Genomic DNA, 17847 nt, shown 5'->3' with positions numbered 1-17847 from the left:
ATTAATAATTTTTTCTTGATTTTTCTTGATAAGTGTGAACCTATCAAGAACTTCCCTTTTGCTTTTCAGAATTTTATTGTTTCATCTTTAGTAAAGTAAGGTCCTTATTTCTGAGTGAAATTTAATTTATGGTACTTTGTTTAGTTACCTAAGTCTTCTGTAACTTTGAATGTGAAGGTAAATATTATTTTAAATGTTTAAGTTAAGATAGTTTTATCAGTATATACTTTGCAGATTCTGTATTTGGAGAATTATTTCCCTAAATATAGAATAGTAGGTTTTTTGGTTAATATTTTAATAGGAAAAGTAATTAGATCCTTCTTTTGCTCTTCTTGCTTTTGGTACAATATTTTATTGTTCTTGGCTACTCTCTACCTCACTTGGGTATAGGATCAAGAACCTATGAGATCTTACCTAATTTAAGCAGTGTTTATTCATTCAAACATGGCTTCAATTATTTTTTGTTTACTTTTGTAGGATAGGTTTTTTTTTTCTTTTTTGGCATGGCAATTTGAATATGTTTGATTGAAAGATAACTTTGAAATGAAATCACTTAGTGAAAAATCTTTATCATAAGATTGATGGTAGAAAACCCAAGTAGTAAACAAAAAGCAAGTTAATTAATCCTTATCTTTTTGCCATTTCAATAATATTTATTATTTGTGTTAAAAATAATGAGTTTATAAGTAATAGAGTGCCTTAATATATTATCTGATGTTTCCTTTCCAGACAGTTTAATACAAAACAGTAAATTAGAAATGAGAACTAGCTTAACTTATTTTTAAAGTTATCTTTGATCAATAAGTTGGAATATGAATATTTGGTCTGATAATGGCAGATTTAAAAATCCTGTTTGAATATAAAAATCCTGTTTGTCATTTCTTATGTCCCACACCCCTTTCTCCCACAATCTGCTTAGATTGCCACGAAAGAACCATTGAATCCTATTAAACAAGATGTAAAGGATGGCAAGCTTCGCTATGTGGCAAATATCTTTCCTCACAAGGGTTATATATGGAATTATGGTGCCCTCCCTCAGGTAACATTTTTGTTATAATGGTAAAACTTCTCTGTCTTCTGAAAAACTTGCCTTGTAAATCATGTGAACTAGTTGAATTTAAATTGGTTCTGAGGACATGTCAGTGTGAGAAATTTGTAAATTTAAAATTTTTTTAATGTGGAATTTTATTGTATCAATAAATTTTCTTTCAAACTGTATATATGTCTGTACTCAAATTCTCAGAGTTAGGTATTTAGAATACTCATATTTGGCATTTTGAACACATTTCGTTTTCTAGGCTTGGCTAATAAGAGTCAGTGGAAAATATTTTATCTCCTTTATCTGCAGTCATTTTTTTGGATATTACAAGTAATGCTTTTATATACATTCATACATGACAGCATGAATTTTATTTTTTAAACTTTAACAGATGAACCTATTAAATTGTTACCTCTTTCAGAACTCATTGTGAATTGAATAAGGCAACTTAATTATATACTATTAAGAATTTATGATTTTTCAGTAGGAACCAGTTTAAAAATTGGCTAAGTTAAGGTAAAGCAGCATTCCTATTAGAGAGTAACACTTACTATTTGATTTTCTTCCTTTTTTCTCCTTTTTTGTTTTCTTCTCATGTTTCCTCATTCCTAGGAAGTGGTAACTCCTTCCAGATAATTTAATGAGTAAAACTCAGAATATGCAGAATCAGAAGTCTAGGTTTGGAGATGTAGAGAAGCATCTGCCTTTATGTTTATAAAAACCTTTAGAGCATCTGTCTATCTGGATATTTTTATGTTTTAATTTTGTTTATTAATTTTAATATTTTGTGTGAAATTCCAAGATCCTTTTTGGGAAATATCTGAGAAAAGGGGTTCTTGTTTTATGTAACTCAAAAAACCCCCCAGCTGCCCATGTAGAATAAACAGTTGCAGGAAAAGAAAAAAGAAAATTGTTTTCTAAAGAGTCAGACTGCCTTTGATGGCAGTTAGACCACCCACATGGATACATTCTTGGTTAAAACAGGCCCTTCTAAAATGGTGTGCTAAGAATGAGGATGTTTGTTGAAACTAAGACCACAGGATTTCTGACTTCCCAGGTGCCTAAGTAGACATTCTGTTTGACCTGGCAGCAAAAGGGTGCGAACATTTTTGTTAAGCTTAGGGGATACTGTCTGCAGAAGATGGAGAGATGAGGAGAGGGCCTAACAAGCCACTGTATTAAAGGAAGACATAAAGAGACTTTTGAAAAGTAGAGGAGTTGTTGTTTGATCGCTCAGTCGTGTCCAGCACTTTGCGACCTCACAGACTGTAGCCCTCCAGGCTCCTCTGTCCATGGGATTCCCCAGGAGGGAATACTGGAATGGGTTACCATTTCCTTCTTCAGGGGAAAAGTAGAGTAGGCAGAGGATAAACTAAAGTTCATCTATTTGTTTATTTCATTAAATGTTTATTAAGGATTTATGTGCTAGACTATATTTAGGTGTTGGGTAGACAAAGAAAAATGAGATATAAATATAAGATCAGTGCAGCATAAGTGGCTAAGAATGTTGATTTTAGAGCCAGCTTGCCACCTACAAGTAATGTGACTTCAGGCAAGTTCTTTTGTTTTTCTGGATCTCACTTTCTTCATCTGTAATGGAGAGATGATAAGATACTTACTTCATGTGGTCCTGTTGAGGTTAAATGAGTTATTGCATGTTCATGTTAGAATAATGCCTAAGGGATAGTGATCACATTATTGTTACCACTGGTACTCTTACTATTATATGGTCTTTTTTTTTATTTTTTAAGCATTTACAGTCTCCTGAAAGTGGGATGATCAACAACTAAATCAGTGGCTACAGTGGAGCGTAATAGATTCTAATTAACTCATCTTTTGTAGTTCATCCATTTAAAGTCCTGACACATTTTTTGTATTCCTCTGGACGCGTTTGAATGTTCAAGGTGCTCTTACATGCTATTATATTAGTCTGTAAGGTGCAGTAGTTCTTCAGCTAGAGTGGAATTAGACTCTTAATGTTGGTTCTTAATGTCCCCTGCATTCACCACTGCCTACTGAAATTTCATCCTCCACCTAGTATCCAAAAATACCATTTTTGTCCATATGAGAACCTTTTAATGGTTTCCTATTGCTGAAAGGATAAAATGAAACATTCCTAACATAGCTCCTCAACCCTTCATGATCTGGCCCTACTTCTCCAGCCTTATTCTGCAGCCTTTGTCCTCCTCACTTCCCTCCCACCACAGCAGCGTCTTCAGTGTCTCCAATTTCCCTTGTCATTTTCACACCAGCCCTTCCTTCACAGAGCTGTTCTTTTCTTCAGGACCCATTTTTTGAGTACCTGATGTTTGCCAGATCATGTTCTAAGTACTGGAGGTAAAGCAGTGATAAAAGTGACAAAAATTCTTGTGGAACTTTTATTCTAAGAGACAGAGAGACGAAAAAAGAAGTAAAAATGTATAGTGTTGGAGAATAATCAAACAGGAAATGGGTCTAGGGTGTGTTGGAATTGTTGCAGTTGGGAGGAAGGCCTCAGTGAGGAGCTATTTTCTGAAAGGAGACCAGAAGAAAGTGAGAGGGTGGCTTCTTAGGAAGTGAGTGCCATCCCAGGCCATTTAGAGGAACTCATCAAGAAACATGATGTATAAAAGTCTAGAGGTGGAAGGAGGGCTCATGTGTCTGAGTAGCAGAAAGGAGGCCACTGTAGGTAGGATGGAAGTGAGGAAGAGGAAATAGACCTGTATTCTCTCTGCCATTTTTAACCAGAGATCTTTACTCTCTTTTTAAACCCAAACTGATGTTGGTGGTGGTGATGGTGGTGGTGTGTATGTGTGTGTGTGTGTTTGTGTGAGTCCTCAGCAGAAAAATGTACCATAGATTGCACAGAAGTTAAACACCAAGCAAAAATAACTACATTGATTCACGTTTATATAAAGTTGAAATTAGGCCAGTTATTTATGGGCAAGGTAATGTACCCAACTGTCTGAGTGGTAAAGAACCCACCTGCCAATGCAAGAGATGCAGGTTTGATCCCTGGGTGGCAAAGAGCCCCTGGAGAAGGAAATGGGAACCCACTGTAGTATTCTTTCTGAAATTTCATAGAAATTTCATGGACAGAGGAGCCTGGTAGACTGTCACAAAAGAGTCATACACAACTTAGTGACTGCTACTGCTGCTGCTGCTAAGTCGCTTCAGTTGTGTTCGACTCTGTGTGACCCCATAGACGGCAGCCCACCAGGCTCTGCCGTCCCTGGGATTCTCCAGGCAAGAATACTGAAGTGGGTTGCCATTTCCTTCTCCAGTGCATGAAAGGGAAAAGTGAAAGTGAAGTCGCTCAGTCGTGTCCGACTCTTAGCGACCCCATGGGCTGTAGCCTACCAGGCTCCTCCGTCCATAGGATTTTCCAGGCAAGAGTACTGGAGTGGGGTGCCATTGCCTTCTCCGCAACTTAGTGACTAAATAACAACAAATGTACCCAATATTTTTTTGTGCTTCGTTGTCAATGTTAAGACAGAGTGAGCCTGTTAAATTGAAGCCAGCCCCTGGCCCATTTATGTTTTTGATCTCACGTCCAGCTTCTCCTTCTCCTCCTGCTTCCTCACTCCAACACTGGCCTTCTCATGATTCCTCTGAGGCTGTAGGCACACTCCTGCCTCAAGCTTTCACACTCACTGTGTCCCCCGCTCGTGACATGTTTTCCCAGTGTACACACGCCCTCCTTCCTTCAGTGTTTGCTCATCAGTTGCCTCCTTCATGATGTTTGCCTCTAACATCCTTTACCGTTGAACCCCGTGCACTCCCATCGTTCTTCCATACTTTATTTTTTTTTTCCTTTTCCATTACACCTGTAAACTTCTGACATGCTATGTAATTTATGGTGGTTTAGTTGCTAAGTCGTGTCCGACTCTTGAGACCTCACGGACTGTATGTAACCTGCCAGGCTCCTCTGTCCATGGGATTCTCCAGGCAAGAATACTGGAGTGGGTTGCCATTCCTTCTCCAATATATAATTTAGTTGTTAAGTTTATTTTAAATGTGTTCTAGTTAGAATATAGTCTCATGAGGGCAGGGATTCTGTTGGTTTTGTTTGCTGTTGTCTTTCAACTGTCCCGTGTAGTGTCTGGTACCGAGTTAGGTGATCAGTAAATATTTGGGGGATAAATGAATCCATGAATGCATGGTATGTGTTGCATATGGTTCATAGGCATGTGTGGGTAATTGGATTTTGCTATTGTCTTGTGATACGTCTTGTAACAGTGGGAAATTTGTTCAGAGCATTTACCAAGCCGTCCATGCTTGGAAGAACATTTAAGCAGCAGAATACTGTTTAAGTAGAAGCCTCTCCATTTAGCTTGTGAGTTGTCATTGTGCTCTCATTATTTCAGACCTTCATCTCCCTAGACTGTGTAACCCTACTAATAACTTCTCCTGCACTGGCAATGATGACTTTCTCAAAGTTTGAGTTTGGACTGGGCAAAAATCATCTTCGTTTGTCTTCCCCTAATTGTTCATATTTCCCACATATTATTCAAGTGTTGTAACTTGCTGTGTAAATATTTAGAAGACTCATCTGAATAATGTTAAAGGACTAGAATCACTAGCTTCAAAATTTCTTCAGTCTTACTGGGATATCATTGTGTTATTATTTTGAACTTCATTATAATTTGGTTCATTGACCCCAAGTTTCATTTAGTACTACTTCTTAGCTTTATAACCTGAAACCAGTGACTAAATCTAACCCAGCCTATTTGTTCATCTTTGTCATCCTGCCATCTACCCCACAAAGTTATTGTGGAATTCAAATGAGAGGACCAAAAACAAGGTTAACCCCTCAATGAGTGTTTGGTGGTATTATCTCAATGATGACACTGTTGCCACTGATATTAGCTGCTACTAGTGAAATAGCTTTTGCTCCAAATTGAAGCTGGTGAAGTACAGGTAGAGGTTGAGCAGATCTTACTTCCTTTGACTTGGAGATAGGAGTTCTGATTGATCAGGAAGTAGTACTCAAGAAGTCTGTATACTCAGGTCTGTACCATTCAGTGATATTTTGCAGAGACTGAAGGACCAGAGTGTGGTGATTGCTGATGTATTGGTTAATATTTATAAGATTATAAGGTAATGATCTCAGATACCTACATGAGGATGAGTAGATTTGTTTTAGGCTAGATCAGTAACCTGTGTATATTGAGTTTTTTTCATAGCTTTATAGCTATGTTTTGTATTAGTTTATCATTATTTGTATTCCTCTTGAGCAATTTTTAAACTTTTTTTAAAGCTTTTCATGAAGCTGTGCTAAAATTTTTCTGTGTACATAATATGTATACATATATACTACTAGGTACATGCCTATGAGTCAGATTGCTAAGTTCTGAGTTACATACCTGTTTATTTTACTAGTATTCCCAAATTGTTTACCAAAGAAGTTGTAACAATATACACTCCTACCAGTAGTAGCGTTTCAGGCTTCTTACATAATTATGAGTATTTAATGTTATCAGATTTTTTAAGTTTTTGAAATAGCAACTCATTTTGGTTTTAATTTGTATTTCTCTGATCCTTTTGGTTATCTTTTCATATATTTATAAGTCATTCATGTTTCCTGTTAGAATTACCTGTTCCTGACTTTGACCCATTTTGTATTGTGTTGCTTTTTCTTACTTAGTTGTAGAAGTTATTTCTAAAGTCTGAATGCTAGCCTTTGTCAGTTTTGTGAAACAAATAGTAAGATTAGGAATTTCGTCTTCTGGATATTTCTTTGCTAGCTTGATTGCTTTTCTAGTTGTTTCCCTGCCTAGTTTTAAGCCTAGACACTTAAAACTCCACTAGAGGGTGTAATTAAAGTTTTAAATTTGTCAAGATTTCTTCTGGTGATTGCTTGAAATTATACTGTATTTTCAAGTTAAGTTAGAAATCATTTAGTATGACTCTCTTTTTGTAGTAAAAAACCAAGCCCTGAAGATATAGAGCACTAAATGCAGAACTAGAAATAGAAAGAACTAGTATGGTATTTTTTCTGGTGAGGGAGATCATGAAGAACTGGCCCTAAAATTGACAACGTTGTTATAGGTTAAGAATTTTGCTGTATGTATTTATTTCCTTAATAGAAAGAACCAAATTGATAAGTAAAAAATGCAGTTGGAGTTTCTGAAGAGAATGAAGACAGTTTTTGTGTCAATATGAAGAAGGACTTTTGTAGAAAAATTAACTCTGACCACAGTGGGCTAAGTTATTTCATTAATTTGTGAGCTTTCTGGTTACTGGTAGTATTTATGCAGATTATGAATGACCACTAACAATCATAGAATTCAGAGATAGGATGTATCTAGCAATTGTCTTATTGAAGACCTTCTTTTTATAGGTGAGGATACTGAGGTCTGAATGTTTTGGCCTAGGTAGTTTGTGGCTAAAATAGGACTAGAATCTAGGTATTGTCCTTCAGGCTAGAGTGACTTCTAGCTTATCACATTTGCTCCCTTCTGAGAATGAGAATGAGGTTAAGGAAGGTTCAGGAAAAGATTCCTGCCTTAGAAAGAAGGAACCTCCCAAATATTTTCTGATTCTGCCTCTGGGTTTTCTAATTCCACTTTCCCTTTACTTCCTTCATGGTTTCTCCAGCACGTTAAGATTAATTTTGTAGCATTTGCAACAGATGCTACACCACTTTTTAACATGGTGTTCTTTAGGGTATTGAGTATGTCTTGTTAATTTCTGTTCCTAACTCCTGGCCCAGAGTAGATTATCGATAAATATTAACTCAATGAATGGATGCCTGAGATCAGTCCTGGGTGTTCACTGGAAGGACTGATGTTGAAGCTGAAACTCCAATAATTTGGCCACCTGATGCGAAGAGCTGACTCATTGGAAAAGACCCTGATGCTGTGAAAGACTGAGGGCAGGAGGAGAAGGGGACGATAGAGGATGAGAGGCTGGATGGCATCACCGACTCGATGGACATGGGTTTGGGTGGACTCAGGAAGTTGGTGATGGACAGGGAGGCCTGGGGTGCTGCGGTTCATGGGGTTGCAAAGAGTCGGACATGACTAAGCGACTGAACTGAACTGAATAGAAAATAAGAAGCAGTAAGGGCAACAGTAAGAAAATACACTTAAGAGATTCTGAGAGTAAGAGAAGGAATTTAAAGGAAGAGAATCATGAATAAAGTTATATCTGAAAGTAATTGCAATTGAGTTACCATACTAAAATTTAGGCTTTGTAACATAATGATTAATAGCAAGTGTTCTCATCCTGTTGCCACCATTTAGAATCTGAGTGTGGACAAATTTAAACTCTGTGCTTCAGTTCACTTATCTGTACAATGGGGTTAATAGATGGCACATTCTTCCTGGTATACATGTGTGTATATGTGTGTATGTATCACTTTGCTGAGCTCTCACCTATAACCAATATGTAAGGTTAACAACTGTGTTTACTATTCTTATATTAATTATGTTAGTATTTGAGGGTAATGAAATGTAGTTAGACTTACTGTGAATGTAATTAGACTTAATGTAGTTAGATTTACTGTGGGGTTTTTTTTTTTTGGTATGGTGAATTAGCTTATCCCTGAATATGCTATAGTTAGAAAGAAAAATTAGAGTTTATCTATAGGGTTTAGCTCTATGTAGCATTCCTTTTTAATTATCTATGTAAAATTAGAAGAGACAAGCTTAGATAATCTGAAATTCTAGGTAAGATTCTTGAGATGATGTTCTTTGCATATTTTATAAATCTGAGAGGATTAATTTTAGAGAACTTCTACAGTTCTATTCAGAATCAGCTAATTATAAGGGTTTTGAGGAAAGATGGTGCATAAGGGATCTTTAAACTTGATAATAAATTTCTGTTATGCTGTTCATTTATAAAAATCCCCATGTACATAGTTTGTATGCAACAAGGTATAATCTCTTCAGTAAACTAAAGAGTTGACATCTTTTAATGTTTTTGTCAAATTCTTGAGATTTGATGAAAAAGTGGAGGATCTTTTAAATGGAATGAAATGTGACAAAAATGAACTTTTCTTTTCTTTGGTAGATACTATCTTGTTCTTTATTTTATGAAGGGAAAACTGGGTTTGTTCTATTAGAAGTCATTTAAAGTATAGGAAGTTTATTTTCAAACCTGGAAAGCAAGACCCAATGCTGTTACCATGTCAAAGAAAGCAAAAATGGAAGCAGCAATTCAGACATTTTGTAGAAACAAGGGCACAGACAACAGGAACATCTGAACTGAAGCTCCAAATAAAAATGAGCATGAATTTAGACAGTGACTAAACTTGGAAGAAGGATGTGTTTGGAAATACCACCCACTTTCAAATGTGATTATACAGACAAATGAGAGACAGATGGGAGGAAATAGTATAAATCTGTTTTAATTATTATGATGCTTAAGAATGTACTGCCATGTTGGCATTGAGCCTATTTAATTTCTGAGAATTTTTTCCTTGGATTATGACTATCTGTAAAACTTCATGATGATGTGGAAAGATTATATAGAGTATTAACCTATATTCCACCCCTACTTCTGTTTTTTAGACTTGGGAAGATCCCCATCGAAAAGATAAGAGCACAGACTGCTGTGGAGATAATGATCCTATTGATGTTTGTGAAATAGGCTCAAAGGTTTGTTTCATAGACTGTTGTTCTAACATATGCTCTACTTTAGTCATGCCATAAAATTTCAGTTCTTTTCAGAAGGCACCAAGTCTTCAACTCTTGAAAGTTCTTGCCTGTTTATCCCTCTCATACCAGTCCTTTTTTGTGTCTTTACTTCCTTCTCTTAAACTATGGGTTGGTAAATCCTAGCCCATGGCTAGTCAAATCCAGCTTGCCACCAGTTTTTATAAAGAACACAGCTCTGGCCGTTCATTTACATATTGTCTGTGCTGCTTTTGCACCACCACCGCAGTTGAGGAGGTTGGAAGAGATGGTACAGTCTGCAAGGTCTCAAGTATTTGCTCTCTGTCCTCTTATGCAATAAATTTGCTGAGTCCTGCTTCATCGTCCTTGCCCATCCCATTATCCAGGCAGGATGTTCAACACTGATGAGAACTAGCTGGTACTTTTTTTGGTGCCTGCTTCCAGCTTACTGGGGACAAAACTTAAACTTTCATAGGTTACTACTACCTATAGAATTCTGTGTGTCTTCGCTCACATTCCTTCGCTTATTTTCTGCCGCATTTATTGCCAGTATTTATTGTTCTCTATTAAACTCCTTGTACTTTGTTCTCGCTCTCAGCAGAGCATGTTGTCTTTAATTTTGTAGAGCTCCTAGAAACCAGCAGATAAGGATCCCTTTACTCTCCCCTTGGGCTCTCAAACAGATGTGCCTGCAAATACTCCTCCTTCCCTTCCTTATGTTATTGAGACCAGGACTTCCCCTGTGCTCTCAATCCTGTCCCTTCCTGCCATTTGAATGACACTGTTTTCTTGACTCTTCTCTGTCCTGTATTTACAACTGCCCTTTCTTTATTAGGGGCTTCCATGATAGCTCAGTTGGTAAAGAATCAGCCTGCAATACAAGAGACCCTGGTTCGATTCCTGGGTCGGGAATCCTGATCCACTGGAGAAGAGATAGGCTACCCACTCCAGTATTCTTGGGCTTCCCTTGTGGCTCAGCTGGTAAAGAATCCACCTGCAATGTGGGAGACCTGGGAAGATCCCCTGGAGAAGGGAAAGGCTACCCATTTCAGTATTCTGGCCTGGAGAATTTCATGGACTGTACAGTCCCTGGGGTCGCAAAGAGTAGGACACAACTAAGCGACTTTCACTTTCACTTTATTGACTTCCTTCCATATTCCCTTTCATAAGAAGACTTGTAAAAAGAGCAAACACTCATCTCTATCTCCTCCTTCCCACTTAATCTTCAGTCAGTTTAAAATTGTTTTCATCCCCCCATTATTTCAATGAAACTGCTCTTACAAAGATCACTGGTAGCTTTCTTTTAACCAAATCCAACCATCCCATTTCATATGTTTTGTATAACTTGAATTTACCTTGGAATTTTATGCCTTTGACCTCATCTTCCTTCTTCTGTCAGTCTCTTTGCTTCACTTCAGTTGTATCAGAGTGACCTGGATATCCTCTAATTCTGGTTCCTCCTTGGTTTCTTTTGTAGGCTGCTTTTCTTCTGCCTGCTCCTTAAGCATTGCTTAGCTTGAGCGTTGTGCCATTGTTCAGCTCTTCTTCTCATGTGAGGACTCCCTGCGTGATCCAGTCCCAACCGTTTGTGGTTTTGCTCTCAGATCACTATCTCCAACTCAGACCCACATTCTCAGCTATCTGCATTTACACTTGACTGTCTCCCAGGCATCTCACACTTGTGTCCAAAACTGAACTCCTTGTTTCCTCCTCTCCATAATACTCCTCTCAGTGAAGGACACTGTCTTCCTTCCCTCCTCGCCTCCAGATTCTTGAGACAGGAACTGAGAAATCTTACAGATCATCCTTTGCTTCTGTTTATCCGATTAGTCTTGAAGTACTGACTCTGTGACCTAAACGGCCTTTAAATCTCTTTATTTTGCGTTATCACTGGAGCTAGCTTTGTCTAGTCCTCAATTATATTGCTGGAGAAGGCAATGGCACCCCACACCAGTATTCTTGCCTGGAAAATCCCGTGGACGGAGGAGCCGGGTAGGCTGCAGCCCATGGGGTCGCTAAGAGTCGGACACGACTGAGCGACTTCACTTTCACTTTTCCCTTTCATGCACTGGAGAAGGAAATGGCAACCCACTCCAGTATTCTTGCCTGGAGAATCCCAGGGATGGCGGAGCCTGGTGGGCTGCTGTCTATGGGGTCGCACAGAGTCGGACACGACTGAAGCGACTTAGCAGCAGCAGCAGCAATTATATTGCGCTTGAATTATTCCTACCACGGCCTAGTTTCCTTGCTAAGTCTTATTTTCCCTACCATCATTCATACCAGACTGTTTTCCTGCTTTGTTCTTGTTTAGGCCTTGTCCCCTGCTTTTCTGACTCTCTCCCACCACTCCTTGTTTGCACACTGCCCTGTAGCTGTACTACACTTTCAATTCCTGTAACGTGTCTGCCCTCACTCAATACAGGCCTTCACACAAACTATTCCCTCTGTGCAGAATGGAACATTCTTCTTCCTTCACTTGGTTTTACTTCCCCCTTCTTTTCACTGTACATCCCCCTGCTCATCCTTTGGATCTCAGTTCTAGTATCACTTCTTCTCGGAAGTCTCCCTTTATCTGCCGTAGACTAACATACTAGCTCTTTGTGCTTCCTTAGTACTAACTGTCTGTGTTGTTTGCCTCATTGTCTCCTCTCAGATGTCTGTGAGCTCTCCGAAGAGAAGACACGCCATTGCAGTGTTTAATTCAGTGTCCGACACAGAGCATGTGCTTAATGAAAGATATACCAAATGTGGTCACTGCTTGAGTTGTATTCTTCTAGCTAAGATCAAATCAGTTATCTCTGGAAATTCATATTAGCACTTTTAGGCTTCCAGAATGTTATTTTAGTAAATAGTTTCCTCTGATTCTTTGCTACTTGTTTATTTGCTGTGGTACTTTGTTATTCTCTTTTTTCTTTCTCCTCTTCTTTTTATTCTCCTTTCTTACTCCTGTTCCTCTTTTCGTCCTCTTCATCCGCTTCTTAGATTTTCTGTGCCTTCTTTCACTTTTTCTTCTTCTGTTTTTCCCCTTCTTTTTTTCTTCCTTATACTCTTCTGCCTGCCCTCTCCCTCCCTCTTCTCGTCCTTCCCCCTGTCTCTTTCTCCTTTCCTGCAGGAGAGAGCTGCATCCAATTTTGATTTCTAGTTTTATACCCAGATAAGGACAGACAGGGACTAGAGTTTGTTTGTGTGTGTGTGACTCTATAATTCGTCTGTCTCTCCAGCAGAAAAATGGCCAGATTGTTTGCTTTAGTTCAGATTAAGCTATAGTTGAGAAATTTTTTTGGACAGAGGGATGTTTTATTAGACAGAGGGAAATTTTTTTCTCTCCAGAGGGATAGTAAAGTATATATAAAATGCATAGATTAGAAGGACGAATATAACTATTTTAATGAGTACCTCCTCTCTTCTATCTTATAATAGATGCTCTGTTATGTTACTTTGGTCATTTTCCTGTATCTTATTTTGTGATAAGAAGAGTCACTAAATTAAGTAACATTACATTGATGGAAAGGTTATATAGTAGAAAACTCTTCTTCTTTTGTTGAAAATTTATTTTATTGAGATATAGTTGATTTATAGTATTGTGTTAATTTCCTCTTGGAGCAAAGTGATTCAGTATTGTATATATACATATGTATATATGTTATACACACACATTCTTTTTCATATTCTTTTCCTTTATGGTTTTTCACAGGATATTGAATATAGTTCCCTATGCTATATAGTTGGAGAAGGAAATGTCAACCCACTTCAGTACTCTTGCCTGGAAAATCCCATGGACAGAGGAGCCTGGTCGGCTACAGTCCATGGGGTCGCTAAGAGTCAGACTCGACTGAGCAACTTCGCTTTCACTTTTCACTTTCATGCATTGGAGAAGGACATGGCAACCCACTCCAGTGTTCTTGCCTGCAGAATCCCAGGGACGGTGGAGCCTGGTGGGCTGCCGTCTATGGGGTCACACAGAGTCAGACACGACTGAAGCGACTTAGCAGCAGCAGCAGCAGCATGCTACATAGTGGCACCTTGTTGTTTATTCATTGTATAGTATATATAATAATTTGCATTTGTTGATCCCAGAATTCCTCTGTAGGAGACTCGGGTTTGATCACTGGGTAGGGAAGATCCCCTGGAGGAGGGCATGACAGCCTACTCTAGTAATCTTGCCTGGAGAATCCTATGGACAGAGAAGCCTGGTGGGCTATAGTCAGTGGGGTTGCAAAGAGCTTGACATGACTGAAGTGACTTAGCACGCATGCCCACATAGGAGAAGTTGTATGGTATTTTCTTTCTCTTTCTGACTTAACCCTACTTAGTATGATCATCTCTATGTCCATCCATGTTATTGCAGATGGCATTATTTCATTCTTTTTATGGCTAAGTAATATTCCATTGTATATAGGTACCACATCTTCTTTATCCATTCATCCATCAGTAGACATTTAGGTTTTCTTATGTCTTGGCTGTTGTGAATAATGCTGCTGTGAATATAGGGATGCATGTATTTTTTTTTTTTTGAATTATAGTTTTATCTAGATATATGCCCAGGATTGGGATTGCCGGATTATATGGCAAATCTATTTTCAGTTTTTTGTTAAACCTCCATAGTGACTGCACCGATTTACATTCCCACCAACAGTGTAGATGGTTTCCTAGAAAACTATTATTCTGAAGGTATAATCCTTGGGGCCATTTGGCTGGTATTAAATGCAGGTTGTTAATTTAAATTCCTATGCAGATATTTAGTGAGTGAAAAGATTAAATGAAAATATTTTATTTTCACTTATGTAAAAATTTGACAGTGAACCTATAATTAATGAGATTGGTAACTGAAAATCATGAAAATCTATATACCAGATAAATTGATTTGACTAATTATCACTAATTCATGATTAACTAAACAAAGGGATCTAAAAAAACTTGATGTACAGGCTTTTAAATAAACTTGTCAAAGTCACTAAATATCTAAAATAAAATTAAAGGTCTTAAATGTATGTTATTTTTTAAAAGTATACATAATTAATCTTGAAAGCATGCCTTTGTATTTGACGTAGAATGCTTGGTACATAGTAGGTATTTAGTTCCTTACTACTGAAAAATATGTTGACTGTTGTTGTTCAGTCGCTAGGTTGTGTCAGACTCTTTGCAACCCCATTAGATGGCCACACACCAGGCTTCCTGTCCTTCAGTATCTCCTGGAGTTTGCTCAAATTTATGTCTGTTGAGTTGGTGATGCTATCTAACCTTGTCATCCTCTGTGGCTCCCTTCTTCTTTTGCCTTCAATCTTTCCCAACATCAGAGTCTTTCCAGTGAGTCGGCTCTTTGTATCCAGTGGCCAAAGTATTGGAGCTTCAGCTTCAACATCAGTCTTTCCAATGAATATTCAGGGTTGATTTCCTTTAGGATTGACTGGTTTGATCTCCTTGCAGTCCAATGTATATGTTATTATATATCAAATATAGTATATACTATATGTGTCTATGCATGTACATATGCATATAACCAGAGAATCTAGCAATGTTGTGCCTGGACTCATGATGTATGGAAACTGTGAGATAATAAATTTACACTATTTAAGGCTTTAGATTTATAATAATTTGTTACACTGAAGTATATACCTAATACACAGGATAACAGGTTTTAAGCAGTTTTACTTTCTGTGGTTTTTCATATTGATTGGGTCCAGTTGAAGTTTTACCTCATTCTTCATATTATAAATCCACATAGACGTTTCATTGTGGGTCACTGTCATATTCTGTTCATTCCAGATTCCCAGGAGTTAGCAGTTGACAGGTGTGAGCAGATATGTGTAGAGCCCAGAGAGAAAATTAACATTTGTAAAAGACCTCTTATGTTATAGTTCATATGTCTTTTGTTTCCTTTGCTCTTTTTCTTTACATCAAAGAATATGTGATATGATCTCCACTTTACTGTTGAGAAACCAAGTCTTGAAATAGTGTTTGGCTTGTGTGAAGTAATTGACCTCAATGATCTCTAAGAATGGTGGAGCAAGAATTTACTCCCACATACTTGTGACTTAAAAATCCTATCTTTTGAAATATTTTTGTGTAATGGCTAGAACAGTCTATGATAACCCTAGTCTAGTTCTTTGTAAAATTTTGAGGCATACCTGTATTCTTGTTGCAGAATGTAAACTCATTTTTGAAACAAGGTCAACTGTATGATTCCCAAGGAATTAGTAACAGTATCTGCTGTGTACATTAATTTCCTTGCAGAGTAGATGGAGAGTTTCATAATGGAACTGAGAAAATAGGTCTCATCTTATACCCAAAGCAATTTATTCCTTTAGTTAATGAGACCTGAAATAATATTTAGTAAACATGAATTACTTAATCACCATCTAAACAGTGGACCTTGGTTGAGACTGTGTGCGTGCTAAGTGGCTTCAGTCATGTCCAACTCTTTGCAACCTCATGGACTGTAGCCCACCAGGCTTCTCTGTACATGGGATTCTCCAGGCAAGAATACTGGAGTGCTTTGCCATTCCCTTCTCCAGGGGATCTTCCTGATCCAGGAATCGAACCCAGGTCTCCTACATTGCAGGCAGATTCTTTACCATCTGAGCCACCAGGGAGGACCTGGTATTGAGACTGTGCTCCTTTATCTTGTGCCTGGCTGTGCCTGGCTAGTCCTTAAATCACCTGTAAGGAACATCATAGAAAGAAAGCCTCTTTAACACCGTATTTGTAAATGGGCAAAGGAAAAGGAGCAGAGTCCTGAAAGTTGATAATAGACTTAGAATCACAGATACAGACATTTTTAAGGTTAAGTTCTTTGAGAAATAGTATTCATTTGATGTCTAACGTTGTGTGTTCTGCAAAATTTGTTGAACTGAATTGTGGAATCTTCATTAGAATTTTACCATTTGTCCTTAAGCATCTTATCCTGAGTTTTTGTTTTGATTGAGGGAATTTTCTTTTCAGATTTTAAATGTGTTATATATAGCAAGAAAGTGTTTTGTGTACTCCCCTTCTGTTGCTTGTGAGATCAAAGGGCATTTATCATTCTGATGAAACTTGATGATGCCCAGACATGCTTCCTGCTTGTCCTTGTAACCATAAAAGTCTCAAAGTTATATCATATGAAATTTCAAAGTAAATTGATTTTTATGAATAAATATAAAACAATTTAGAATGTGCCTTTAAAAACTATATGGTTTCCAGTAATTCTGATAGACACCCCTGCCCCCAGAGTCTACTGCAGGCCCTTCAGCTGCGGCGTTATTGACAGTTGGGGTGGATGTTTCTGTTACAGGAGACTATCCTGAGCAGCATCCCTGGCCTCTTCTCACTAGATGCTAATAATACCCACCCAGTTGTGGCAACTGAAAGTGTCCCAGACATTGCCAAATGTCCTCTAGAGAGCAAAATTGCCTCTGGTTGAGAACCGGTGATCTAGTTTATCACTGAGTTAGCCAGTGTTGTAACCTTTCCTTGATGGTTATGTGATAACTTTGAACATTTTTGTTTTATAAAGGACCTTCTGGCACGAGGTGTGTTAAGTCTCTCCAACATGATTGTAAACCTTTAAGAAAGGAGGTGCTTTCTTTTTGTATATCTAGTGTCTAATATAGTGCTCAGGTACTTAACAGAGCCTTAACATGTGAGAATCTGGTCGGTATAGTTGTGTATGTTTTCCTTAAAAGTGGTATTTCAGTTTAGTTTATACAGTCACATTAATCTGTTGGATAAACTGATTTCAGCTTCATGCAGTTATATTAAGATTTTTAGATTGATTTTGCAAATGTTCGGGAAAAGATGTATTTGACTTTATGGTTTAAGATCTGCTTTTTTCTCTCAAATAATTTCAAGCCACAACAGTGACTTTAATTTGCATACCTTGATTTCCAGTTGTAAAGCTGCATTTTAAATCTTGAAGGAATTATTCTGAAGCATGTGTTCAGATTTCTGCTTACAGTGAAATTCTATAGCCAAATAAACCTTTAAAAATAAAAGGCTATAGAAAGAATGCATGCATATAAACTTGATATTGGCAACTTGAAGCAACCACTGAAATAACTTTCTTTAGCACAAGGAACATCTGCTTCAACATCATGCTATTTCTTGATTTCTCTTAAAATCTTTTTAACACATTTTGTGAAATCTGCTTTGTTTGTATCTTTAACATAGTCATAATTCTTTTGATTGTCATTTATTATCTTAAGGCTTCATTCAGATATGATAAAAATT

At 37.6% G+C, this 17847-nt stretch overlaps 1 protein-coding gene across 6 annotated transcripts in view; it reads left to right on the top strand.

Annotated features, from left to right (window-relative positions):
- The window catches only part of PPA2 (inorganic pyrophosphatase 2), a 96209-nt gene that overhangs the window by 29592 nt on the left and 48770 nt on the right, over positions 1 to 17847 (top strand). For 4 of the 6 annotated variants that reach the window (XM_081484268.1, XM_081484263.1, XM_081484275.1 and 1 more), the window contains 2 exons: positions 920 to 1039; positions 9535 to 9621. In XM_081484268.1, coding sequence (XP_081340394.1) covers positions 920 to 1039; positions 9535 to 9621 — 207 coding nt within the window. The remainder of the gene's footprint in view (positions 1 to 919; positions 1040 to 9534; positions 9622 to 17847) is intronic. The other 2 variants (XM_081484285.1, XM_081484270.1) reach the window with 1 other exon arrangement.

Source organism: Giraffa tippelskirchi, chromosome 1 (genome assembly GCF_054371585.1).
Source record: "Giraffa tippelskirchi isolate mGirTip1 chromosome 1, T2T-mGirTip1v1.2.pri, whole genome shotgun sequence".
Lineage (NCBI taxonomy): Eukaryota > Metazoa > Chordata > Mammalia > Artiodactyla > Giraffidae > Giraffa > Giraffa tippelskirchi.
The sequence above is the reverse complement of the archived record's forward strand: the minus strand, read 5'-3'. Positions and strand labels throughout refer to the sequence as shown.